Source organism: Prionailurus viverrinus, chromosome E1 (assembly GCF_022837055.1).
Source record: "Prionailurus viverrinus isolate Anna chromosome E1, UM_Priviv_1.0, whole genome shotgun sequence".
NCBI lineage: Eukaryota > Metazoa > Chordata > Mammalia > Carnivora > Felidae > Prionailurus > Prionailurus viverrinus.
This window is the reverse complement of record NC_062574.1, coordinates 52,032,918-52,058,817: the sequence shown is the minus strand read 5'-3', so window position 1 is coordinate 52,058,817 and position 25,900 is coordinate 52,032,918. Positions and strand designations below refer to the sequence as shown.

The window sequence follows — 25,900 nt, the reverse complement described above, 5'->3', positions numbered from 1 at the left end:
TATCTGTCCGATCTTGTCTTCCAAATCTGCGAGCCATTTGGGGGATTTGCTTAGGACTCTAATCTCTAAGATTTCTTTAAGGTGTTCTCCTTCACGGGTGGTTTCTACCCTCGCTTGTTTTCCCCTCGTTGGACATCCAGACGTTGGATGATTTCATTCGTCTTTCCAAAGGCCCTGTTGCGTGTTTCTGTCGATCGATTTCTCTTTCACTGGTTCTGTTCTTATCTTAGTATTTCCTTCCTTCTGTTCTCTCTGGGTTTTACTCTGCTGTTTCATGCTGCTGAAGCTGCTTAGGTGTCCTTTCAATCCTGCAACAAATGCATTTCAGGCTGTGAGCTTCCCTTTCAGTGGACAAGCTGTGGCCGCAGCTACGAGTTTGATGGGTTTTGCTTTCATCGTTGGTCATTCTTAGTTTTTTTCATGTTTCCCCTTGTGATCGCCCCTTCAGCGGCTAAATCATTAAGAGTGTGTGTTTTAGTTTAAAAGATTTGCTTAATGTTTATTTATTTTTGAGGGAGATACAAAGCGTGAACAGGGGAGGGGCAGAGAGAGGGGGAGACACAGAATCCCAAGCAGGCTCCAGGCTCCGAGCTGTCAGCACAGAGCCCGACGCGGGGCTCGAACCCACGAACCGTGAGATCATGACCGGAGCCAAGTCAGACGCTTAACCGACTGAGCCCCCCAGGGGCCCCTTATTTTTTTTCCTTTTTAAGACAGAGTGCTAAGCACGGGAGAGGGACAGTGGGAGAGAGAGGGAATCCCAAGCAGGTTCCACGCTCATCACAGAGCCTGATGTAGGGCTCAGTCCCACGACCCTGGGACCATGACCCGAGCCGAAATCAAGAGTCACTCAACCGACTGAGCCACCCAGGAACTCCTGTGTTTTAGTTTATAAGCACATGTTATTCTTTCAAAGAGCCTCCCTTTTTATAAACAAAAAATTTAGTTCTAGGAGAATGTTTTTTTTTTCCTTTTGTAGATTCTTGTGTCAACGGAGATAGTTTTATTTCTTCCCTTCTCTGTATGCCTTTTGTTTTCTGTCCTCGAGTCGTGTCCTGAGCCCAGGGCCCGCTCTGACCTCGGGGAAGCACCCTGCCTCCGAGCATTAAGTGTCATGTTAGCCGTAGGCTTTTTGGAGAAGTTCTGTATCATGTTGAGATCATTCCTCTTATTCCTAGTATTTTTTTAAATAATTTTTTAAATGTTTATTTATTTTTGAAAGAGAGAGAGACAGAGTGAAAGTGGGGGAGGGGCAGAGAGAGAGGGAGACGCAGAATCCGAAGCAGGCTCCAGGCTCTGAGCTGCCAGCACAGAGCCCAACACGGGGCTCAAACTCACGGACTGTGAGATCATGACCTGAGCCGAAGTCAGGAGCTGAACTGAATGAGCCACCCAGGGGCCCTCCCCTGTGATTTTCTATCCAGTTTTTTTTTATCACCTGAGAGAGGGGTCAAGTGTGATTGGTCGAGTGTCCAATCACAATGATGAATTTGTCTATTTTTCAAAATAACCCTTTGAGAGGACTCTTGAGCAAAAGAGGAAACAAATTTTAAGTGCCTGGAGCACCTGGCTGGCTCAGTGGGGGCGCGTGGGGGGGTGAGAGGCAAGAGGCTCTTGATCTCGGGGCTGGGAGGACACTATTGATCAGAGACCTGGGAGCCAAAGCGGGTCTCAGAGAAAACAGTCTGCAGCCATAAGTGCATAACTTAGAAAATGTGAGTAATTAGTAATCAATGGACTGATTAAGAGGGCGCTAAACGGGGCGCCTGGGTGGCGCAGTCGGTTAAGCGTCCGACTTCAGCCAGGTCACGATCTCGCGGTCCGTGAGTTCGAGCCCCGCGTCGGGCTCTGGGCTGATGGCTCGGAGCCTGGAGCCTGTTTCCGATTCCGTGTCTCCCTCTCTCTCTGACCCTCCCCCGTTCATGCTCTGTCTCTCTCTGTCCCAAAAATAAATAAACGTTGAAAAAAAAAATTTAAAAAAAAAAGAGGGCGCTAAAGGAACATTACGGACAGTTCCAGGCCAATACCTTCACCAAGTTCCTTGAACAACGTAAAGTACAAAGCTCACCAAAGAAGTAGGTGATCCGAATAGGTAGGCCTGTATCTACTAAAGAAATCCAACTTTTGGCTACGAGGAAAACGGAAATAAATATATAAACCAAAATAAATAGTTTGCTGGGGTTATGTTTTAAAAACCCAATAATAAGAAAACAATTCAATTATAAAAAACGGTCAAAGCATTTGAACAGACCCCTTACTAAAGAAGATGTACAGAGGGGCACCTGGGTGGCTCAGTCAGTTGAGACCACCTTACTCTTGATCTTGGCCCAGGTCGTGGTTGCAGGGTCGAGCCCCGTGACAGGCTCCACACTGAGCTTAAGCATGCTTAAGAGTCTCGCTCTTTCTCTCTCTCTCTCCCTCTGCCCCTCTCCCCTGCATACTTTCTTTCTGTATAATAAAAAATAACAAAATAAAAAGTAAAAAGGGTCAAAAAAGGAGGGAAGGAAGGAGGGAGGGAGGAAGGGGAGGGGAGGGAGGGGGAGGGAGGGGGAGGGGTACCGCGGCAGGTGAGCCCACGCACAGGAAAGGGCTGCATCTTGGTTGTCCTTAGGAAAACGCACCCCAGACGCACAGGACAGCCCAACGTGGGGCTCCAACTCGTGAACTAAGACACCAAGACCTGAGCCAAAGTCGGATGTTCATCCAAGGGAGCCCCCAGGCACCCCGAATAAGGAACTTCTTCCTGGCCTTGGCCTTGGCCTTGGCAGGCAATGGTGCAGGCTGCTCGCGGCCCCGACCCTTTTTGGCACGACCAGTATTCCTTCTTTTATTGGTCATCTTGGAGGCGAGGACACGAGGAAAGATATAGCACTTTTATAGAGAATATATAAATGAACTTAAAAAAGAAAGAACTTCACGTGGTCTCCCGGAACACCCGCTTTGGGGAAGGTCCTTCCTGGAACGCTGTGGCCGGGCTGTGAGACACCCGGGGGGCCACTTGTGGGCACTCGGGTCAACAGGCCCGGGGTCCCCCGGCCCGAGGAGGCCCCTTAGTGGGAGCCACGGTGATGACTGTCGCTCGGGCCCAGGTAACACCTTGGGCTGTAGCACCTTGGCCTTGGCCGGCAGTGCCGTGTGTGGAGAGGCGGGGAGGCCTCTGCTCCCAGGCAGTTGATGTCCGGCTGTCCTCTGTGGAGGCCGGAGGGGCCCGGCAGCAAAGCACCCTGGGGCGTGACCCTGGGACTGGGGTCAGGGAGCAGCACCCCCTCTCCCGGGAGCCGGACGCCGAGCTTTGGGCAGAGCCGGGCTGGATGGCAGGTCCACTGGGGAGGCAGCTCCCTGCCTGCTCTGGGCCTCGAGGGTGCCCCAGGCTGGGGGTGGGGCAGCGGGCACTATACATGGGCAGCCGTGTCCCTGAAACCCCAGAGGACCTCAGGGGAACCGAACAACATCGGAGCAGGGGGTGCAGAGATGGGCGGTGCCCAGCGAAGGGGTGGAGTGGGTGCGAGGGGAGGGGCGTACTGGGGGAGGGAGAGCAGGGAGGGAGGGAGGGAGAGGACAGAGAGCCCAGGAAAGCCAGTGGGCAGCCTGCAGGGACAGACCAAAAGCCCGATCTGGGGAAAGGAACCAAGGAAGGAGCAAAGGGCGTTCGGAGAATGGGGGAGAATCGCTCAAATTAACCACCTGCTGTCAAGGAGCAGGACAGAGCCAGCCAGGGGCAGCCTGGGGACAACTCACAGCGGGGACAGCCCAGCGTGGCTGTCCCTGGGGACACAGAAGGGGCGCAGGTACAAGCAACCTGGGAAAAGTAACGGGCGCGCAGCACAAAGACTCCCCAGGGGAAGGTGTTTCTGGAGGGAAGCCCTTTACCTGAGGCAGAAAATGTTCTAGAAGGCACAACGGAAGCCGAGGTCCGAACCCGGGAGGGACTCATGCACAGATCCCAGGTGCACACGTTCCAGGAAAACACTGCCACAGACAGACCTTGAGACCCACTGTGGTTGTCACTGAAATTCAGGGTTGAAGAACCATGCAGGCCCGGAGTCGGAAGAAGGAGGGTAAGGAAGGGTTCAGCATTTACAAAGGGGCGGAAGGTGTCCAGGGGCTGTGGTTGGCTCACAAGGCAAAGGGTAGCGTTCAGGCTGAAAGACCCCGAGACTTCCACCCCCACCCCAGCCTTTCTTTGAGGCTCCCCAGCAATGAAACCCTGGCCAGCAGGAATCTTCCTGGGGATCACAGGGTAGGAGGCAGAGCTGGATCTTCAGAGGCCTGGGGGCACCTCCCGCCGATTGTCCCCCTGGGTCCAGGTCCCAGCGGCAGAGGGTGAGGGTCCTGGAGACCAGGGGCAGGGTCCAGACGGGGCTGCTGGGGAGCCAGGGGCACCTTCAAGGGCAGGACAGAGGCAAGCTTCCGTGCTGGAGAACACACACTACAGGAGGGGCAAGTTCCAGGGTCGCCTGTGCCCAACCCTCAGAAGGGGCCCTGCTGGTCGCAGAGTGTGGGCCTGAGCCCAGGGACAGACCCCTCTGGCTTATGCACCAGCAGGACAGCCACTGGTCTCAGAGGACAGGTTGACCACTGGGTGTCAGGTGGTTGGGTGGCCTGGGGAGCAGGGGAAGAAGGGGAGGGGGAGAAAGGGAGGAGGAGGAAGGGAAGGGGAGGTGAGGGAGAGAGAGAGAGGGAAAGGGGAGGGGAGGAGGGGGAGGAAGTGAGGGGAGAGAGGGGACAAAGGGAAGGGGAGGGGAGGAGGGGGAGGGGGAGGAGAAAGAGGAGGGGGAGCGAAGAAGAGGAGGCAGAAGAGGGGACTAGGAATGGGGAAGGGAGGGGGGAGAGGGGAGGAGAAATAAGAGAGGGGAGGGGGGAGAGGGGGGAAGGGAGGGGAAGAGAAGGGGAGAAGGGGAAAGGAAGGGGGAGGGGGAGGGGGAGCAGGGAGGGGGAGGAAGGGAGGGTAAAGAGAGGAGACAAAGGGAGGGAGAGGGGGGAGGAGGAGGAGGAGGAGGGGAAGGGGAAGAGAAGGGGAGGAGGAGGGAGGAAGACAGAGTGGGGAGGGGAGGGGAGGGGAGAGGAGGGGAGGGGCCGGGAGGAGAAAAGGCACATGACTCCACTTTGCCCTGTTTTCCATCATTTTTTGGGAACTAGCATCTCGTGGAACGTTTCCTGAGCAGCGGAGATTCCCCGTGGCATGTCTGTCTGTCCCCTGCTCTGTCACAGCCCGGCGAAGCGGGGAAAGTACCCAGGTCAGGCGGACGGGGTGTTTCCGGGGAGGGTCTGGTCGGAGGGAGGTGTGTGTACCGTCCCAAGAAGAGCCTTCCCGATGTGGAGTTTGTGTCGAGGTGCAAGGTCCCTTAAAACCCCTAAACGGACAGAGGAACTAATGGGTCGGGGGAGCAGAGCGGGAAGAGGCTGGTGGCCCAGGGTGGCGGGGTCGAGGAGAAGGCTCTCCCTGCCCACCAGCCTGCCCTCTACACTCCTTTGGGCTGGTTTCAGGGCTCCGTCCTTGTCCCCAACTGCCCCAAACGCCCACCAGCCTCATGCAGGGATCCAAAGTTCCTGGAGGGGCTGGGCGGGGAGGGCAGTGTGTTCGTCACAAGGCCGTGCCCCCAACGCCCCCTCGCGTCCCCCACTTCAGTGTGGCTGCTCGCAGGGTCCCTAGTCCATCACTTATTCCTGTGAGCACCCGGCTGGCTCAGCCGGCACAGTGTGGGACTCTCAATCTCGGGGTTGTGGGTTTGAGCCCCACGTCGGCCGGAGACGTTACTTAAAAGTAAAATCTTGGAAAGGAAATTCTCTTTTCAAAGTTAAATATAATTATCTCCCTTCTAAGCAAGATATGAAATGGATGTCTTATTTAATGTTTCCATATAGCATTATAAACGCTCCCATATGTTACAGTCCCATTACAACAGATGGTCCCGTTTCTGTGTTACCAACACTACTACTGGGGAATGAGCTGGTGGGGAGGGACATTTCTACCTGTTTGGCTCCCTTTGTAGTTTTGTGTATTGCTTGAAGTTTTTTTTATTTTTTTCCTTTCTGGCATTTTACTTATTTGCTTATTAATGTTTAATTTTGAAAGAGCACAGGCAGGGAAGGGGCAGAGAGGGGGACAGAGGATCTGAAGCGGGTTCTGTGCTGACGGCAGACAGCCCAACGCGGGGCTCGAACTCACAAACCCTGAGGTCATGACCTGAGCCAAAATCAGATGCTGAACCAACCGAGCCACCCAGGCACCCCTAGCATTTTATTTTTAAGCCGTCTCTACATCCAGCGTGGGGCTCGAACCCACAACCCGGAGATCAAGAGTCGCAGGCTCCACCCACTGAGATACCCAGGTGCCCCTTTCTTTTTTAAAACCCAGTTTTTAGTGGGGAAACTACGGAATGCCTAACTGCGTGCGGTCCTGGTGCTGGAGCTGCGCTAACCTTCCCCCGTTTCCGTGCGCGGCTGTGGACCTGCGCCTGGCTGTCCTCACTCCTGAGACAGCGTCCACTGGCGAGGACAACCACGGCCCAAAGCGGGAGGCTTGACTCAGTAATCACTCGGTAACTTCCCCCTATGGCAATGGGGGAAAAGTCCAGGGTGACCTGACCTCCACCGCCCCGGGCGCTGCGCCAGGGGCGGGGGAGGGGGGCGGCCTCGGGGTGCAGACGGAGAGACGGGCCTTGCAGCCGGGGCTGGGGTCCTCCGGTGTCCCCGCAGCACACGCTGGATTCTCCCGGCCGTCTGGACTTCGTTCTTTTATGGCCAAAGAATACTGCGTTAGGTGAACACACACGTGGTCCCCGGGCCAGGTGGTGGACGTTCGGTTGGTTTTACACCACAGGCGGCCGTGACCGTCTGTGCACAAGTGTCTGTGTGGACACACGCTTCTTGGCCTCTGCCAGAGCGAGCTCTGGGTGCGTGGCCCCTGCTGGTTCCCGCCAGGGTCACCGTGTCAGCTCTGACACGGGGGTGGAAGACTCACTGCCGGTGAGATTGCGGACGCGCGAGGGGAGGGTCCGGCCGCACGCCTCAGCACGCAGACGCCCAGCTGCCCCGCGATGCTCGTGGACAGGCTGCCCTCTCCCCAGGACTGGTCTCGGCGCCCTTGTTGGAAATTGACAATGCCTGTCACGTAACTTTTTGTAAATTATAAAGTGTTTCTTTAAAAAAAAGGGCTGAGGCAGACCCTGGAAATGCTGACGTGCCCTCAGGCCCCAATGTGAAATTAATCGGCTTGGGGCCAGACCACAGGTGGAGCCTGGGTTCTGAGGCCGCACAGAGATCGAGGGGCCCAGGCCTTCCAGCCGCCTTCCGCCCCAAGCTCCGCCCTGGGAAGCCACGGGGTGGGCGGGTGGACATCTCTGCTCCAGGAAAGGTAGCGTCCCTCCCTCCTCCGCATCCTGCCACGTCCCTGCCAGGCCCGTCCTGTTCCTACCAAACCAGTCAGGGCACTTCCTCCCCCTGGTCCTGGGAGGCAGCTGGTGAAATGCCAGCTTCACGTAGGGCAGACCATCCTGTGGTGAGCCCAAGCGGCTTCGAGGCGAGAACTTGCCCCTCAAGTGGCCCAAACTTGCTGCCGGGTCCAAGAAGCAGCAGCCTTCCTACGGCTCATTCACTCACCCCTGCCTGTCCTGATTTCCTGTTTGGGCTGTGGGTTCTAGTCCCCTCCATGGGGGGGCTGTGGCCTGGGCTGGGGAACCCTGTGCGAGCCCCAGGCCACCGCACAGCCGGGCAGGGCCAGAGCGCACCTCTGTGCATGTCAGGGCACGCGGCTGCTCTGTGCTGACCCCCAAACGTGGCCAGACCCGGAGACCTCTGGCAAGGATGTGGCAGGAACCACGCCCCACACCAAGTTCTCTCGCCCAGGAGTGGGCCTGGATCCAGATCGCTTGCTGGGTTTAGGAAAGAGCCCACTGGACGAGCTGCAGAGAAAGGGCAGGGAGGGGACCCCGCTCTGCACACAGCCAGCACAGGGCAGCCGGGAAACCCGAGGGTAGTGAAGACTGACCGTTAGTTTCTATCCTGGGTGGATTACCACCGCAGCGATCACATGCTTTGAAAGACTAACGTACAGGTACAGGTGCGAAGTATCTGTCTGCAGATGATTCAAAGTCTGGGATTTGCTTCCAAATAATGCAGTGGGTGGGGACGGGGCTGTGGGGCGTGAAGGTCACGGACAGCCAGTGGGTGCTTACCCTGTAGCTGGGGTGGACAGGCTTGTTTTTGCAGGAACAGCTTTATCAGGATATAGTGGGTTTTAGTACATTTGCAGAACTGGGCGACCCTCACCACTAATTTTTTTATATACTTGAAATGCTCCAGGACGGTGTCGGAGGTCCTCATGTCTGGATGAGCTGCCAGCAGACCACCTGTCAGTCTCTGGTGAGCAGGTGGCCCCCGGGGCAGCGCCCACAGGTCCTGGAACACTTCAAGGCCTCAGGTGGTACTCACACCAGCTCCTGCCCCAGCCCGCCTGCCCGAAGGTCTGAATTCTTCGAGAGCCAGGGTCTCCCCAGCCCCTTTCTGGGCTTGCCAGACAACCGGGCAGTGCCCAAGAGCCCAGGACTCCGACTCCAGGAGCTCCTCCCACAGCCAAAGGGGGGGGCTCCCAGGGCAGCCGGCCGGCCCAACAGGGGACCCTCAAACCATGGCGCTCAGGTGCCCGCTGAAAAGGGAAACCCTGGGGGTCCATGGTAACTTGGATCTGGAAACTCAACGCTGACCAGACCTCCAACCTGCACACCCTTCCCCTCTCCTTCCCCGGTTTTGGGCTGCTGTCAGCCCAGTGTCCCCCAATTCCTTTGCCCGCAGGCTGCCCCAATGTATCCAGGGGCTTCTTTCCCACTCTGGCCCCTCAGCCTTGCCCCCACCTCCCCCACCGCCCCGGACACTGGAGAGCCCTCCTTGGAGGGTGCAGAGTGGGTCTGTTGCCCTGGAGGCCAGACTCAGAGCACTTCACGGTCCTTTATTAGTGTCCCTGCGGAACACCCCTTGCTGGGGTGGGGGTGCAGTACCCGGGGGTCCTGGGGAGGCAGATGGACGTGGCCCCGGCCCACTTGCGGGAGGACAGGCTGCTTGGACAGAACCCAGGTGCTGACATCTGGGTCTCGGCTGCGGGGGGCCTCGCGGACAGCTGCCGTCCACACAGAGAGGGCCCCCGAGGGACACTGCGCAGAGGGCGCTGTGCAGGGAGCAGGGGGAGGCGCGGACCCCGTGCACGACACCGCACGCTCCCTGAAGGCAGCAGGACCTCCTGGCTCTGAGGTTCTGGCGAAACTACTTGTGAAAGCAACCGGGGGCTGGCCGGACCTGGCGCCCGCGGGCCATGTGGTCACCTCCCTCCTGGGCACGTGGTTTCTGCACGGTGCCATCTGCCCACTGGCCTGGAGCTACCAGAGCATGGTCGCCTTCGAGAACTTCGGAAAAGCGGTGGTCCCTCTCCACGGATAAAAGTGCCACGTGCACACACGCAATTTGGTAAAGCGCTGCAGGGGGTCTACGCCCCACTGCTCTGCCACCCAGGTCCTCCACGGAAGCTGCTGGAAGATGGTGTTGAGGGCCCCAGGCGGCTGCTCGATGAAATGAAGAAACCTCAGGGGCCAAAGGAGAAGGGGCAGGGGACCCCAGACCCCAGAAGCCCCAGCCCAGCTCTCCCACCTCCAGTGTTAACCAGCTACCCAGGGAGGAGAGAAAACTGGACCCAGGGCCTGGATCCCTCCCCTCTGGGTGAGTCAGCAGTGTGCAGGGGACAGGCTGGGGCGGGCAGGTAGGAGATGGAGGGGGCGAAGGTCACTGGAATGAGCCTGCTGGGAAAGGACAGGGTGGGGTCTGGGGCCAGGGGCCAGGGAGGCCGGGGCGCGCCGGGGCAGATGCTGGGCTCAGGGCAGCGCTCGCCCACGGCCCTCCCAGACCCTGGAAGAGCCTGGCGCTGGGGGCTGGCCCTGGCTCAGCCCACTCCTTGGCCCCCGTCAGGAGAGCACTTTGAGGCCAAAGTGTTTGCGAAGCTGTTCCAGGAAGACAAACGTGAGCACGGTGTGCGGCATGAGGCGGATGCCTGCAGGCACCAGGCCCTGGGCGGGGAAAGGGGAAGCAGGGAGTCAGAAGACCCCAGAGGGACCCCCAGCCCTGCCGCCCCAGCCCTGCCCCAGCCCTGCCGCCCCCGCCCTGCCGCCCCAGCCCTGCCGCCTCAGCCCTGCCCAACCTTGTAAAAGGCCAGCGGCCCGAGCTTTGCTGTCTCTACAGCGCAGTGAAAGACACCCTGCAGAAAACACAAAACAAAGCAAAGCAATAAAAGAAAGGCTGCTTTTGGCTTGAAAGGCACAAATCAACCCCCCTCCCACCCTCAGCACCAGCCAGCAGCCCTGTGCAGAGAGGTCAAAGGTAACGACAGCTGGAGGCGAGTGCGGGGGGGGGGGGGGGGGGCAAACGGCCACCCCGTCTGCTGACACAGCAAAACCAGAGCCAGGGCAGGCGACCGGCCGGGCCCCCACAGTGCGTGGGGGACTGTTCACGCGGCAGGGCAGGCACGAAGCAGGGCACCGTAATGACTGGGGAGCCGCGGCGCGTGCTGTGGGTCTGCCCCGGGCACTTCCCGAAAGTTCATGGACTACAGTGAACCGGCTGCCTCTGTGAACGCATTGAGGAATCGGATTTAAAAACACATACGGGGGGGGGGGGGGGGGGGTGTGTGTGCCTGGCGGGCTCCATCGGTAGAGCCTGCGACTCCTGATCTCAGGGTCGTGAGATCAACCCCCATGTCGGGCATGGAACCTACTCAAAAAAGGTAAAATAAAATAAAATCTTTAAAAACACACACAGTGCCAACCGCTGCCCCGGGGCCAGCCGGGGAGGACAACTGAGGGGACGCAGTCACAGGGGGAAGAGCCTCATCCACCTGCCAGGACGGGGCTCCTCCAGCGACGGAGCGTCAAGTGGCAGCACGGGGACTCCCTCCCTCCCCGCCGCCCCCCGGGCCCCCGGGTCTGTACTCGGGAGGGGGTGGTGCCTGCAGCCCCCATTCACCTTGTACTCGCCCTTGGAGTTCATCAGGCGGGTCTTCAGGACGTCGAGGGGCTGACACAGGACCGTGGCACATCCACCCTGGGTGGGGTGGGGTGAGGTGGGGGCGCTTATCACCAACGGGCCTGCCAGGCAGAGTGCGCAAGCACCCTCCCTCTCCCCTCACAGCCCCCGGCCCGGATCCCCGGATGCATCCCGAGGGACACCAGGAACCAACCAGGGACTGTCCCAGCTTCGGCAGCAGGGCATCCGTGAGCTCCTCCCTCCCCAGGGCCTCGGTGCCCACTTACACAACCCGGAGGGACACCCCCAGACTCGCCCCAAGCCTCCTGCTTTCTGGGCTCGGGCCTCATCCTGGGTACCCTCAGCTCCCAAGGCTGGTGAGGGACCCCCACCACCTCCGCGGACCCAGCACTCACCGCGATGAAGCTGGCGACAAAGTGAGTGAAGATGTTGTCGGCCAGGTACCCGGTGCTAAGGACCAGCTGCTTGGCCTGATCGTAGCAGGACAGCTGTGGGCGTGCAGGGGCGATCAGGGCCTGGAGGAGGGCCCCCAGCTCTGGGGAAAGCGGATGGGGGCCCACAGTGACACCACCTGGGCTGACCGAACCCCAGGGCCAGCAGAAGCCCCACCTGGCCCACGGTGACGAACATCCCGCGACTGGCCGCCATGCTCGCGCCAGAGAACAGCTTCTTCAGACCCTCTGCCGGAGAAAGGAGGTGAGGCGCCCAGCCCAGCCCGATCCCTCAGGCCCGCCCAGGTCCCGCACACGCCCCCCATGCCGGAGGAAGGAGGTGAGGCCCCCCCAGGTCCTGCACGACGCTCCCCACACCCTCGGCCTCCTTGGTCCCCTCCTCTTACCTTCTCGGGCCACGCGGTACAAGCCATCCAAGGCATGGGCGTAGCTGCCAGGGACACAGAATGGACGCCGTGAGGCTCTCCCTGACCGCCAGCCCCCGAGGGAGGGAGGGTCCTCCCTGGGGAGAGCCATGCAGCTCTCACAGGAGTCTGGGGACAAAGGAGCCTGAAGATCTCCCAACTACCACCAGAAAACCCTTGCTCTGGGGCTGGTCCTGTCTGCCCGCTGTTGCTGAGGGTGAGGAGGGGGCCTGCCTGACCTCCTTCCACCCCGTTCCCTTGGCTCACAGTCTGGCCACAGAGAGGACAACGGGCTTGCCTGGAGCCCCATTTCACTGCTCAGCTGACTGTAGCCCGTGTCTGCACCTTAGCTAGGACGGCAAACCGTAGGCAGCCTTGGAGTTAACAGGAACTTAAACTTCATGGAAAATAAGATTTTTACCGTTAAAAAAAAACAAAACAAACCCAGCTTCCAAACCTGTTTGAAGGCCCAGACTCAAACTTCTAAACCATCCTCCCTGTGAACAAGGACAAGCACGGGCCTCGGGGGCCCTGGGAGCCCGGCCACCATCCCAGACTCTCCCCCAAAGAAAGCAGCCAGAGGCCTTCTGACCCAGGACAGCCGTGCCCCGTGCGGGTTTCCCAAAGCTGTCAGCCGCCACAGGCAGCACGGCCCACTGGGGCCCACGCTGGCGCCTGCTTGGCCCCCCACACCCGCCAGGAAGCCCCAGGAGCTGACCTCGGCCCTGCTACTCACTTTCGGCGCTGACTGGGCTCCAGCTTCACGTCGTTTTGCATCCTGGAACGGGGGGCACCGGCTCAGGGGGCGCCTCACACGCCCCGCACGGAGGTCAGCGGGCTCCAGGGCTCACCCTGGCAGTGAGCAGCTGGGCCCGCCCCGGCCTGCCCCCCAGCGCCCAGGACCCCAAGGCGTGAGCAGCTCTTTCCGAGCAGAACACACCGCGGTCCCGTCAGGGGACAGGAAAGACCCCGACCTGGGTGGGTGTGCACACTGACCTGACGTTGACCATATCTGCAGGGGTCCCCACGAAGCCTCCGATGCAACCTGGGGCGACAGACCCCGGAGCCAGCATGCGGTGACTGGCGATGCCCGCATGCCCCCACCCCCCCCCTGCCCAGCCCAGCCCAGCTGGCAGCTCACCGCTGATGGAACCCAGCAACACCTTCTTGTAGAAAGGCAGGGGTCCCTGGCTGCCCGTGGTCACGTGGTCCCGCACGGACTCATAGATGGCAAACCGAGTCAGGGAATAAGTCATCTGGGGAAAAGGGGCCCAGCTCAGAGGGCGCAGGTGGAGGGACCCTGCTGGGCATGTCTGTCTGACACCTGTCGGGCTTCCCCCCTCCAGGCCCCCCCCCCCCGCCCCCCATGCACAGTCATCACCAAATGGGCCATGGGGATATAGGGACTCTCTCGAAGCCACACGGTCAGCAAGTGGCTGAGACAATGTGCAAATCTGGGGCTGGCGGAGTCCAGAGTCCTGCCCTTTCCTCTCTCTTTCCCTCCCTGGGCTCAGCTTCCCCACCTGTAAAGGAGGGTCTTGAGCCCCGTAGGAGGCAGAGCACACCCGATCCCACGGCACCCTGTGCCATCTGGGAGTTGCCGTCCCTGGGCCCCGTGGTTCCTTTGTCCTAACCACCGTGAAGAGGAGGAGAAGTCACTTCCGGGCCCACGGGGCACCCATGGCGAGGAGGCGTGGCTGTGTCTGAGTCCAGGCCTGGGGGGCGCCAGGCTTCCCTTCAACCTGCCTGGGCTCTGGGGCCGGGACCTAAGGAAGCCCCTGGCCGGGAGGCGGAAGTGCCCCGGCCATGCGTCCTGCCCACCCGGCGTCCTGGGAGGGGGGCCCCCAGGGGCACCTGTCTGCACAGGGAGGCGCTGAGGCCGTTGTAGAGCGCCAGGACGCCGTCGGAGCGCACCACCTGCAGCGCCATGCCCGTCATGCGCAGCTTCACCTCCTGCTGCGTCTGCAGATGTACCTGTCGGGGTCACACCTGCTCAGAACAGGGCCCCTGCCCCAGGGCCCACCCAGGCCGGCTCTGCTCTGAGCCCTTTCCCACCATCTACCACTTTACGTCCTCATGAAGACCCCACGGGCCGACTATTACCAGCACCCCAGTTTAGAGCCGGGAAACTGAGGCACGAGGAGGCAGAGAGGTGTCCTCAGGGCATCCAGCTGGGGTGTTAGAGATGGGATGCCACGCCCACACCTGGCCCCAGCCGCGACCCCACACTCTTCATCGACAAGTGACAATACCAGCTGACACGTGAGCCTGCCAGGCCCGTGAGAAATACTCCACATATGTGTCTGAGTCCTCATGGCACCTGCCACTGGGATGGCGGTTGGCAGTCCCATTTTCCAGATGAGGACACCGAGGCACCATGCAGACACCCACCAGGTGACTGCAGGGCCCCGTTTCTTAGCTATGCCCCTTCTCAAGAGGGACCAAGAGTCATGGGGACTCAGAGACAGTCCCAGTGGGCTGGGAAGAGGTGGTGGGAGTTCAGCGGGGGAGAAGGGGAAAGACACTTCTGGGAGGGCCAGGGCACGGCCACCCCGGGGTCTGTCCAGCCTCAGTGATGTTCTGGCTGGGCCTGCTGGGCAGGTTACCGACCCTCCTGCTTCAGTTTCCTTGGTGTGCTGTGAGCACTAAGTAGCTCAGTGGACGGACCCTTCCCTTCCCACTCTGTCGCTGCCCAGGGGCTCTGGTGGTGGGGCAAAGGTGGGTTGGGGTGGAGAGGGCTTCGTGCTCAGCACGGCCACATCAGCCGAGCTGGATAGGACAGAGGGCACTGGGCCTGGGGGCAAGGTGGCCATGCAGGAAGCAGCCCTCGTCCAGGCGAGAAGCAGCCTTGAGGACTGAGCCAGGGCACAGGGGCAAAGGGAGAGATCAACGAGCTATAAAATAATTTCTCCAGTGACCACAGGGCCAAGAGGCAACAGCCTCAGCCAGGGCCTCCCCTTGAGGCTGGCCTCCGTGGCTGTCCACACTGCCTGCTGCTCCCCAGCAGGGGCCAAACAGTGGCCCCGGTCCTGTGGCTGCCTGCCTCTCTCGACCTCCTCCCCCCGCAGGATTCTGTGGCAAAACAGCACCTGGGGGGCAGGCACGGGGCCTGTGGACGGGTACAAATGACTGCAGGCTGCCTGCGAGGGCTCCAAGGGCCCCCGGGAGCTGCGTCCTCTCACCATCGGATGAGAGCCTAACCCTCCAGGGCCCCACGGTGGGGACGGGGGAGGGGACATGGGGGAAGCAAAATGAAACACAAGGAGGGGACCCTGCCTCCCCTCTCTCTGGGGGTCAGAGCAGCCTTGACTTGGCCCTGCTCCTTCTGGCAGCGCTCAGGCCCTGGGGACTACCAGGAGCCACGCAGGCCTCTCCCAGGAGAAGCCCAGGGGCCACCAGCTTCTCAGCCCCCCTCCCCATCTGCTAATGCTGCCTTGACCGGGGAGGGGGTGCATTTTTACTCGAGAAGTCAATTTCCTCCACTCAGCAAAAAAGTCGCTGGAAGGAAAATACCTTAGGGGGACAACAGCGTGGGGGCCTGGCCGGGCTGCAAGCGAGGCTGAGGTTTGGGTTAACAGGGCCCCCGTGCCAGTCCCTCCCAGAGGGTCAGTGTGAGGATCAGGCTGCTCTGGGTGGGGGCAGGGAAGGAGGTGGCTGGGCTGCTGTCCCTTGCCCACGGGTCCATGTGACCCCAGTCCAGGTTCCCCGGGGCAGGGCCTCCTGGGCAGGCTATGCTTTGCATCACTGGCCCTTTCTTCTTTGTTCTTTGTGGGGAGAAAGGGGCAGAAAACACCCCCCGCCGGCTCTGGGAGACAAGAGAACTTCTGTCTTGTACTGCCCCATAAGCGTATTTTCTAAAAGAAGTAAAGTGAGCATGAATGCTTCTTGCTCACCCTCACAGGGCAGGACCTGCACGGGCGCAGGGTCCCTGGCTTCCAGGTGGCTTCCAGGTGCCCACCCGGTCCAGGAGGAAGCAGCCACCTGCAGTCCGCACTCCCTCACTGTGTGCTGGGTCCCCACCAGGCAGGGAGGCCACCTGGGCCCTGGGTGTGCTGGAGCCCTGGCTCGTCTCTAGATGCCAACTTCTGTGCGCCTCACAGAACCACCCCCTCAACTTGCAACCAGGCAGAAGAACTGTGCTCAAAAGTGAGGGGTGGAAACTGGCTCAGAGAGGCCAAGTGACTAGCCCAAGGTCACACAGGTAGTATGGGGGAACCGCGGCCCGTGAGCTACGACAACGGGGCGCCTCCATCCGGGAGTGGGCAGGGTCTCCCGGCGGGGGCGGTGAACCGATGCCCCTCAGGCCCGGCGCCAAGGCCGACCCAAGTCCGAGGCCCTCCCGGGCAGTGCAGCGCCAGGCTGGTCGGCGCCCAGAGCTTGGGCGGGCCCCCTCGCCCCCCCCCATCCCCCCCCCCCCCCCCCCGGCCCGTAGCGCTCGTCGCCCGCCCCCGCCCGGCCCGCGCCAACCTCACCTTGAGCAGGTCCAGCGGGTGCGTGCAGCAGGCGGCCCCGCACGAGGCCAGCCCCCCGAAGTACCAGCGCGACACGCGCGCCTCGGCCGCCATGGCTCGCGCCGCGGACGCCCAGGAGCGCCGGCTGCCGGCCCCGGTTCGCGCCGCCCAGACCCCGGCTCAGGCCCAGGCCCCGATCGGACCCCGACCCCAGTCCCGGACCCCGGCCCGCGTAGCCGTCCGCTCCGAGTTCAAAGCACCGTTCGCCACCCGCGCGCCGCGCAGCCAATGCGCCCGCGCGGCCCCGGGGGCGGGACCACTTCTGGGGGCGGGGCCACCGCGACCCCGCCTCGAGCCAGGGGGCGGGCCCCGCGCCTTAAAGCGGCCGCGCTCGGGCTGGCCAGCGGAAAGGGCTCCTCCGAGCCGCCTCCCCGTGTGCAGCAGGCGGCGGGAGAGGGAAGGGGAACGGGCCCGGCCGCGCGGACCCCCGGGAGCTTGCTGAGTGGGCTGCTCCACTCTCCCCGAGAACCGGGCGTCCTTCCCCCGCCCTGCTCCAGCTCCCCCAGGGCCACCCTCAGGCCTAGGGCAGGTCTCCGAAGGTCACGGCTGAGGAGTGGCCTCGGCGCTCGGCCAGTCCCCGCCACTCCCGGAGCCCGGCCTCCTGCAAACACCCCGCCCCAGCCGAGGCCCTGACCTTGCACCCTGTGTCCCAAGGCAGCCACACAGGCCCTGGGGTCAGCCCTGGGACACGTGCGCCCAAAAGAGGTGGCACAAAACCTTCTTGGAGCCAACCTGCGAATTACATGAAAACTAGGGGCAGAAGGCAATCCACTCTCCGGAGCTCCCAGCCAAGGCCAGCCTCAGGTCTGCTCTGACCAGACAGCCCCAGGCAGCCATCCCGGAGGAGGACAAGGGGACAAAGTTCTGAGCCACGGGGGTTCAGGCTCCTGGGAAGTGGCAATCAGGAGGCCGGCTGCCTGTCCCCAGGAGAAACACACCTGTGCACACGTTCCCACTCTCACCTCACCATCCAGCAAACAGCAGGTGCAAGTGCTGGACAAAGACACACCTGCTGGGCAAGATGGAAATTGGAATCCCTGGGGCCACATGGACCCAGGGGTTCTCCGCACCTGCTGAGAACCCTGAATAACAAGTCCAGCTGGCCTCTGAGCGCCCAGCAGTTATCTCGCTGTGTCAGAGGGGTAAGATGGGCCAGCAAACCTATTTGCTTCAAGTGGCCACCTGAAGACTAAGGAGACTGCCCTCCAGAAGGCTAGGAGGCTTCTGACCCTGAGGTCATCATCTGGGGAAGTGAACAGCCCAGAAATGCTGTGGACTGGGGAGGTGGAGGGAGCGTCGGCCACACAGACATCTGGCTTTTTCTTAAGGGGGGGGGGGGGAAGGGGGAGAGACGGGAGCTGCATCTGGATGAAAACACAGGCCAGTGGGACCCGGAGCCGGAAGGGAAGGGTCGGAAGGGTGGCAGCAGTTCTCCAGAAGAAACCAGAGAGGGGGCGCCTGGCTGGCTCAGGCGGAAGAGCATGTGACTCTTGATCTCAGGGTCGTGAGTCAAGCCCCACGTTGCGCATAGAGCTTACTTAAACCAAAATTCAATTGTATTTCTATACAACAGCAATAAACAATCTGACAATTAAATCAGGAGAAACAATTCCATCAAAGAGAAAGAAAAAAAAAAGAAACCAGAGAGGATGCGAGACACAGCTCCGTAAGGAAATGTGAAAATGTGTCACCAAACAGCGAGATGGCTTTCACAGCTGAGCTGGCCCTTTGTTTAAAAAAAAACAGGGCTACCAGATGGAACTGGTAGGCTGCAGAGGAGGGGCCTCGTTGTCCAGGGTCCTATGGGAAGTAGGAGCACCTTTGAGCCCACTCCCTCTCTGAGACCCAGGCCAGCACAAAACCTGCCCCTGCACCGGTCTCATTCAGGATAAATCGAGAGGTTGGAATCCTGGATCACCCGAGGGCAATGTTATCATCTCCTGACTAAGCAAACACGTCAGTGGCGTGGAGCGGGCAGCCCAGAAGGTGAGGGGCCAAGGGACCAGCGGTTGCTGTGTACAGATGGTGGGCCGCCCAGAACATGAGACACAGCACGAGCGATCTGCGAAGCCCCGCCTAGAACGGGAGAAGCCCTGGACGTGCGGAGGAATCCTGGAAAATGGTAAGTGTGTGGAGTGTGGGGCGCCCTCTTAAGAAATAAGGGGTCTAGCTTTTGGCTTTCTGCTCAGGGGCGCGAAGGTGCTACTGTCTTCAGCAGTCCCCAGTCCGAGTTCCTCCGACAGCGGCCGCCTCTACCCTTCCGCCTAAGTTCCACCCCGAGCAAGACGAAATCAAACTCGTGGACCTGAGGTGCGCCAGTGGGGGAGTCGGGGCTACATCCGCCCTGGCCCCGAAGCTCAGCCCTACTGGCCTATCTCCAAGATAGGTTGGTGATGACATCGCCAAGGCAACCAGTGACTGGAAGGGTCTGGGGGTTACAGTGAAACTGACCATTCGGGACAGGCCCAGATTGAAGTGGTACCTTCCACCTCCGTCCTGCTCATCAAAACCCTCAAGGAACCGCGGAGACAGAAAGAAGCAGAAAAATATTAAGCACAGCGGCAATGTCGCTTTTGATTAGAATGTCAACGTTGCCTGACAGATGCGTCACTGATCTTTAGCCAGAGAACTCTCTGGAACCATTAAAGACCTCCTGGGGATGGCCCGGTCTGTGGGCTGCAACACCAATGGCTACCACCCTCAGGGCACCACCGAGGACATCGACAGTGGCGCAGTGGGATGCCCCGCTAGCTAAGAACTACCAAAGGAAATACTTCCGTGAAGATCATTTGGCAACCGAAAAAGGAAAAAGGTGGGACTGTGCAAGCTGCAGGTCAGGGGGGACTCAAGAAGATCCCCAGCCAAATTCTCAAACGGATCATGAAGACTTCTGCATAAATCCAAGGGGCTCTGAGACGCAGAGGTCAGGTGAGGTCTCGAGAACAAGGCTGCCGGCCACGTCTCTGGAGGACGTCCGTCCCTGAGCGCTCCTGCATGGCGCTTAGGGAGCTAGGACGGCACCACGCGGGGCCAGGTGGACACCAGGGTTCCTGGAACGGGCAGGAGCCAGGGGCCAGCTTCAGATCTCCCCCTGCCGGGTCCTCTGTGACCATTTCACCAGCCTGGACGAAGACGCGGTACGCGGATTCCTACCAGGATCTGACGGGGCCTCGCAAGGTTCTGTGCTAGTAACATCGAGCCAACGCAGGATGCATAGACCTACCTCCTGGTGTCGAGCCCACGGGCCAAGGCCAAGTGGCCTCTGGGGACCCAGGGCACACCCCATCTGCTGCCAGGTCTGAGACACTTGGCCAACTGCACCACAGCAGGTGGAGACCACAGCTGGGGTGGGGTGGGTGGGGTGGGGTGGGGGCAGGACCAGGAGGGACTGTGAGGTCAGGTGGGGGGCACCAGGTGACACTCAGCATCAGGGAAGCAAAATGAGTATGGCCTGAGGCACACGGTCAACTGCGCTTTTGAGCAGTCAGCCCCAGCACGTCCAGGACGCAGCGAGGGTGTCATCATCCCAGGAAGAGGGGAGGGGAGGAGAGTCCTAATCATCACCCACAAGTCCCTTGGAAAGACAAACGGGCTCAGAGCACACACAGACTCGGGCCACCAGTGCGAGGCCGAGGCTGAAGGCTATCCCTGACTTTAGATCCTCCCTTCCCCTGGGAAGGGCAGTTGGGCCAGCAGGATACCCAACCGGTCATACCCGCCTCAGGTGGCCCAGGAGTCACCTCTGCTGAGGGAAGGCACGCCCAGAGACCTGCTGATGGTGAATCATTAACTCCCTGGGACTGTGCGGGCCACAGGTTTGGCCGGTGGGGCTCTCTGGGTCAGGCTGCTCCAGGTGGCATCCAGCAGGGTCCTCCGGGAGGGCCCACAGGTGGCATCCAGGTGCTGGGCACGCCCACCTGGGCACATGTCCTCCCCAGACCTGTCCTCAGGGTACCCAGAGCCCAGCACTCCCAGATGCAACATCTCCTTCTGGGCCCGCAGCCCTGTCCTTGCAGACCACTCTTCCAGCATGGCCAGGGAGGGGACACGGGGGCTGGCCGTTCTCAGGTACACGCCTCACCTCCTGCCTGTCTGTAGGCCAGTGCTACGCTTCCTGCTGAAGACCAGCACCGGTGCCCCACGCCCACCTCCCAGGTCACGATCTGACATCAGCCTCGCGGCAGCTGCCACCACTCAGGCAAGCTGGGTGCTGCCCCAACCCCCCCGTCCCCCACTCCGTGAGCTGCTGCCGGACCTCTGAGGTCAGGCCCCTGCACAGAGAAGACACAAGGAACGCTGGCCGACCCCCACGTGCCCCCCAGGGAGTGACCCCTGCCACCCCCGGGCGGCCTCCCTGGCGGGCAGGAGCTCCAAGCCAGCCCGCACCGCCCACTGGCCGCTGACCCAGACACACCACTGCACACACGGCGCCCGAACAATGTATTTTTCTCAGTGGCCACCAGGGGGCGCGTGTTGCCTCTGGTACGTTCCAGAGTTCATCTCCCCGGTGCTCACACAGGAGCTGCCCCCCGTCTCAGCAGGTCCCTTGTCTGTCCCGGAGCAGTGATGGCAGAGCCAGTGCCAGAGCTCTGCCCTGAAGCCGCTCCCACCACGGGTCCCGGATGCCAGGGCTGGAGCAGGAGGGGGCCTCCCCCAGGTCAGGTCCCAGGGACCCCAGTCCACCAGTCCTCAGAGCTGGCCTATTCTAGAACCACGGTGCCGCCCACCGCCTCCAGGGCTGCCTTGATCTTCTCCGCCTCGGCCTTGGAGACATTGGCTTTGATCTCCTGGGGCAGGGACTCCACCAGCTTCTTTGCCTGCCAGAGAGCAAAGTCAGAAATGGGGCCCATGTTGCCCCCAAAAAACCTGCCGTAGGAGGGGCCGGTCTGAGTACCATTAGCATGTTAGCGGCAACAGCCAGAGGGCTGTGTAGCGCGGAGCTCACCTGGACGAGGTTTATGCCCTGGATGTAGTTCTTGATTTCTTTGATCAGCCTCACTTTGTCCACAGGCTTTGCCTCTGTCAGGCGGACGGTGAAATGCGTCCGCTCTTTCTGTCTGGGGATGTCTTCTTCTGCCTCCTGGGAGAGGGAGAGAGAAAGGATGGGGTAAAGCAGGCACATTCGGTCCTGTGGCCCCAAAGTCGCCAAGATGGCACAGCAAGGCCCGCAATTCCAGCGGGAGGCCGCGCAGGGCAGCTGGGCTCAGGACAAACCGGTCCGCCTCGCCAGTGCCGGGGCCCCTCCCTCATGTGCTCCTCAGCGACACCTGCTCCGTCGCTGGAAACCTTGCCATCTCTCCGGAGGCGGTTCTGAAACCACCTCCCCCCACCCCGACCCCGCTCAGGTTCCCTCGTCCCTTAAAGACAATCACTTGTGGCCGGTCAGGGTGACACCAACAGTGCTCGGCCCATCCTCGGGTGAGCCCCAAATCACATGGACACATTTACAGCTGCGCCGTCCCCAGGTGACCAGTGGAGGACTGGGGTTGACAGAGCCCCTCCCACCACATGTGAAGATACAGCACCATGGAGAGCAGGGGGCACGCGGCCCGGCAGCCTGGGGCTGTCCTGCTTTGCACCTGCCCTATTATTAACAGTGTTCCTTCGTCCCCCAAGGTGTCCCAGTTTAGATGACAGACTTCAGAGTAATTCTCTCTCCTTGTCCCAAACATTCAGGCTGAACATGATGAGTCTGTAAAGCTACCACTTCGTGCCAGGTGGGGGAGTGGATGTGATGCCAGGGGAGCCACAGACACATACGGAGCCGGGAGGGCACTCTATGGGACCCCTGACCTGGTCTCCTTGGTAGGGGATGGATGGCCAGGGAAAGGAGACCGAGGACAGTGATCCAGACTTCAGACACCCAATGACCAAATGCAATTCACAGACCTCGTACAGATTTGGGTAAACCAACTGTTATAAAGTCTGGGACCATTAGCTAAATCTAAATAGACTGAGATAGAAAACCACCGCTAATTACATTTGTTGTACAAACGGCTCCTGGCTACATCAGTACCTGTGTTCTTAGAGAGGTGGGCTGGAGCGCACCAAGAAAGGACAGATCAGAAATGTGCCCTGAGGGGCACCTGGGTGGCTCAGTCAGTTAAGTGTCTGACTTCGGTTCAGATCACGATCTCATGGTTTGTGGGTTTGAGCCTCACGTCGGGCTCTGTGCTGACAGCTCAGAGCCTGGAGCCTGCTTCAGATCCTGTGTCTCCCTCTCTCTCTCCCCCTCCCCTACTTGTGCTGTCTCTGTCTCTCAAAATAAATAAATGTTAAGAAAAAAAAAAGAAGCAAAAAAAAAAAAAAAAGAAATTTGCCTTAAGCTTCAAAGGACAAATGAATTAAATATCAAAACCTTACTAATTATCGAGACTGGAGACAGATACACAGGGCATTATCTGCAGTTGCAGATAGAACTTCGAAACTTTTTGTAAAAATTGCAACAGCCCCCAACCAAACTAAAAAACCTAGAAAACAAAAAACAAATTCACATGTGGGTTCAAGTCTGCTGGTTTCCTTACAGAGACCCCAGCCTGTCCAGTGCCTCCCCACCTCTCGCCGCTCCAGCCCCTGACGTGCCCCCATGGCTCTCTCGCATGCAGCCCCCTTGCAGCTTGCCTCCTGTATCCTCACATCTCCTCGGCTTTAGGGCCTTCTTGACATCATAACCCTCCTCTCCCCTCAGCTTCTTCCCTACTTTTTTCTCATAGCACTTAAGTTCAAGTCCTGCTATTCAACAAAAATTTTCTTCTGACTCATTGTCAATTCCCCCCGCGAAAACGTGGTCTCCACGCGGGCAGGGACCTGCACACCCTTGGCAGGGCCGCAGGGGAGCCCACAGCCAGCACACACAGGTCTGAAGGACGCGCTGACTGATGCAGGGCCAAGACAAGGGACAATGAGAGAAATCTGGGCGTCGGGCCATGTGACACGAGGCAAGACGGGAGCCTTTCTGCACAGGACCCTGGCCTGGGCTCACCTCTGGGGCTGCTGCAGCAGGGGCAGCACCAGGCACTGTGCCACCCATTGGCATGAGTCCAACATCCTGGATCTTCAGGGTTTTCTGCAGGGAGGGGAGAGAGCAATCTCAGTAGCTGCCCATCACACCCAAGATAAACACACAGCCTGGCAGGATCCTCACATTCAGAGGGCACACTCTGGGCAATTTACTACACACCCCAAATACACCAGGAATAAGACACAGGCCAGGGCCTGTGGTACCTTCAGAAGCTCGTTGAGATCTGAGATCTCCAAGAGCGTGAGGCTGGCGATGTCCTGGACCAGCTGCTGGATCTTGGGGGGATACTCCTTGGGGGCGTTATCCAGGGGTGCGCCGGCGAGGGCCTCCCCCATTCGAGGGCTGCTGCATCTCATCAGCCGCACAGCGCAGACACGGGGCACCTGTTGCCTAGCCCCCCAAACAAAGCTGTCAGCCTGGCACAGGCCAGTGACACAGACCAGACAGGTTGACGATAAGAGCGCAGTTCTGGCTCCTAGGTCCCAACCCAGGGTTCTCAGATTCCAGGGTCCACGCGAATAAGGGGATTTCCCAGCTACCTTAAGCACTTCAAAGAGCCGTAGAAATGCACGCGATTATCTGCAGACAGACTACCCACACCGTTAAGTTCCCGTGTCGGAAAACTCTCTATCAACCCACGGGAGCAGGGCAGCAACCTGACGGCATTTTGCTACACTAAGGCCTTCAGAACCTGGGGCCCTCGGACGGCACAACGCCGGGCCCACCGATGGAAGACCTCCAACGTCACTAGGCCTGCAGGGGAAACTGAGGCCCGCAGAGTGGCAGGGACCTGAGCAAGGTCATCTGGGACCACCCCTAGCACTCTGCGCAGCACGCGTGGTTAGGGGGCCGGCAAGTGGGGACCCCCGCGACCCGCACCGCCTCCGGGCCCCACCGAGTCGGGGGTGGCATCCCGCCCGCCGCACGCGGACACCGCCCCCAACCTGCACCCTCAGTTGCCGGCCCAGGGCCCCGACCCTGCCGCCCCGCCAGCCCTCGGCGGACCGTGGTACCTGGCGAGACGGAGCGCAGCGCCCTGACGTCTGAGACACGGCCCCCAAAAGGGGCGAGCGGCCGCCGGCAGCATCGGTCCGCGGGCGGGAAGGTCACACGCGGCTCCCCAGGAGGAGGACGCTCTAGCCGCCAGGGCCGCCGAGCATACGAGCTGCGTGAGGACGCTCTAGCCGCCGAGGCCGCCGAGCATACGAGCTGCGCGAGGGCGCTCTAGCCGCGCGGGCCCAACGGGCGAAAGGTTGGGGACCGACGCTCTAGCCGACGAAGCCGCCGGGCAAACGAGTAGGAGAGGACGCTCTAGCCGCACCTCGCGCACGCTTCCCGAGATTACCCACTAGGCGGCAAACCGCGCAGGCGTAGAGGGTCGTTGGTGGCGGCCGGGGGCCTGGGGCTGGACGGTGACCGGCTGGGGGCCCTCTACTCTCTGGGGGAATCAAGGCCAGAAAAGGCCGACGCTTGGAGCCAGGCTCCGGCCGATTCGGGGAGGCGGTCCCGGCCCCCGGGCAGCCCGGCCAGGGAGAACCTGGGGAAGCCTCGCGGCGGCTGACAACGAATTTCCGCCGCCGCGGGGCGGGCACGGGGATCCCAGGTGTCCTTTCTCCGCAGGTCCGTGCTGGGGGCCTTGGCTGCCCGCAGCCAGGAGCCACCTAGTGCGGGGAGCCCCCGCTGCCCTCTGGGCAGTCTTTTCCTTGGTTTCCTCCTCCTCCTGAAGGATTGCCTTTCCCGCCCGCGCGGTTCCCGTAGCCTCGGGAGCGCCTCGGCAGCTGAGTTGGGGGCTCTCCCCTTACAGCGTTGCCAAGGGTTGTGATTGAGCTCTGAAGGGTCGAGGGATGGAGCCCTGGACGGGAGGGCTAGCCATACACCTGGCTCTGTCTCCAGCTGCCTTTCCAGCCAGCTCCCAGACATTCCGCACCTGCTCTTCTGCCTAGACTTCTAGCTCCACCCCGCTCAGCCAACACCTGCCCTGAGGGCCTTGGGTCTCTCCTCTTCCAGCTCATTTTCCAAGAGCCAGGCATGGAACCACACTTTAGATCACGAAAGCAGAGCCGTCCTCTGCCTCCACCTCTTGCTCTCCTGGCCCTGCTTTTGACCTGCACTCAGATCACCTCTCTGCCTATTAAACTAGTCCATTCTTTCTCAGAAGAGCTAATGCCGGGTCATCTAAGAGACTTGGTATTTAAGGTGTGAAATGTTTTGAACTCTAGACGCAAAGGGCTGTGAGTTTACATTCTTAAAATATTTTCTTCCAGACTACAACTGGTGTAGAATCAGACCAGATCCTTGGGCTTTGCAAGTCTTGGAGGAGTCTGGGCAGAGCAGAGCAGGGTGGAGAGGGCTGCTGCTGGGTCCCCAAGGGCACAGCTCAATGGCGCCCAGTTTTCAGGGCGGGAGCAGATCTGTAGCTGCTGCCAGAGAGTATCCACCCCTGGCAACTGCCTGTGGAGCTGTGCCAGGCTTGGAGGACAGGCTGGC

The 25,900-nt window shown here is 60.5% G+C and overlaps 2 protein-coding genes and 1 long non-coding RNA gene across 3 annotated transcripts; 1 reads left to right on the top strand and 2 right to left on the bottom strand.

The window, feature by feature from the left end:
- Window positions 1-8,927: 8,927 nt before the first annotated feature.
- SLC25A10 (solute carrier family 25 member 10) lies at window positions 8,928-16,902 on the bottom strand. Its single transcript, XM_047833258.1, has 11 exons — window positions 16,354-16,902; window positions 13,736-13,855; window positions 13,023-13,137; window positions 12,878-12,926; window positions 12,618-12,659; window positions 11,864-11,907; window positions 11,635-11,705; window positions 11,421-11,513; window positions 11,005-11,082; window positions 10,184-10,240; window positions 8,928-10,052 (listed from the first exon to the last, which is right to left on the bottom strand). Exons 1-11 carry the CDS (start codon window positions 16,444-16,446, stop codon window positions 9,951-9,953), a joined length of 864 nt encoding a protein of 287 aa, XP_047689214.1. The 5' UTR covers window positions 16,447-16,902; the 3' UTR covers window positions 8,928-9,950.
- An 865-nt stretch (window positions 16,903-17,767) lies between these two features.
- On the top strand, window positions 17,768-19,239 carry LOC125151795 (uncharacterized). The gene is made up of 2 exons (XR_007146952.1): window positions 17,768-18,514; window positions 18,582-19,239. It is a non-coding gene; the product is annotated as an uncharacterized LOC125151795 (long non-coding RNA).
- Window positions 19,240-20,815: 1,576 nt separating this feature from the next.
- MRPL12 (mitochondrial ribosomal protein L12) lies at window positions 20,816-24,916 on the bottom strand. Its single transcript, XM_047833259.1, has 5 exons — window positions 24,427-24,916; window positions 23,617-23,803; window positions 23,375-23,458; window positions 21,338-21,472; window positions 20,816-21,209 (listed from the first exon to the last, which is right to left on the bottom strand). The coding sequence occupies exons 1-5, from the start codon at window positions 24,498-24,500 to the stop codon at window positions 21,093-21,095; spliced, it is 597 nt and encodes a 198-aa protein (XP_047689215.1). The 5' UTR covers window positions 24,501-24,916; the 3' UTR covers window positions 20,816-21,092.
- Between the last annotated feature and the right edge of the window lie 984 nt (window positions 24,917-25,900).

Coding starts and splice junctions, on each gene's coding strand:
- MRPL12 (XM_047833259.1), bottom strand. CDS start 24,500: ATGCTGCCGGCGGCCGCTCGCCCCTTTTGGGGGCCGTGTCTCAGACGT. Junction 21,473..23,374: donor CTGCTGCAGCAGCCCCAGAG/GTGAGCCCAGGC, acceptor TCCCTCTCCCAG/GAGGCAGAAGAAGACATCCC. Junction 21,210..21,337: donor AGGGCATAAACCTCGTCCAG/GTGAGCTCCGCG, acceptor GCTCTCTGGCAG/GCAAAGAAGCTGGTGGAGTC.
- SLC25A10 (XM_047833258.1), bottom strand. CDS start 16,446: ATGGCGGCCGAGGCGCGCGTGTCGCGCTGGTACTTCGGGGGGCTGGCC. Junction 11,908..12,617: donor GAGCCCAGTCAGCGCCGAAA/GTGAGTAGCAGG, acceptor TGTCCCTGGCAG/CTACGCCCATGCCTTGGATG. Junction 11,514..11,634: donor TGTTCGTCACCGTGGGCCAG/GTGGGGCTTCTG, acceptor GCACGCCCACAG/CTGTCCTGCTACGATCAGGC.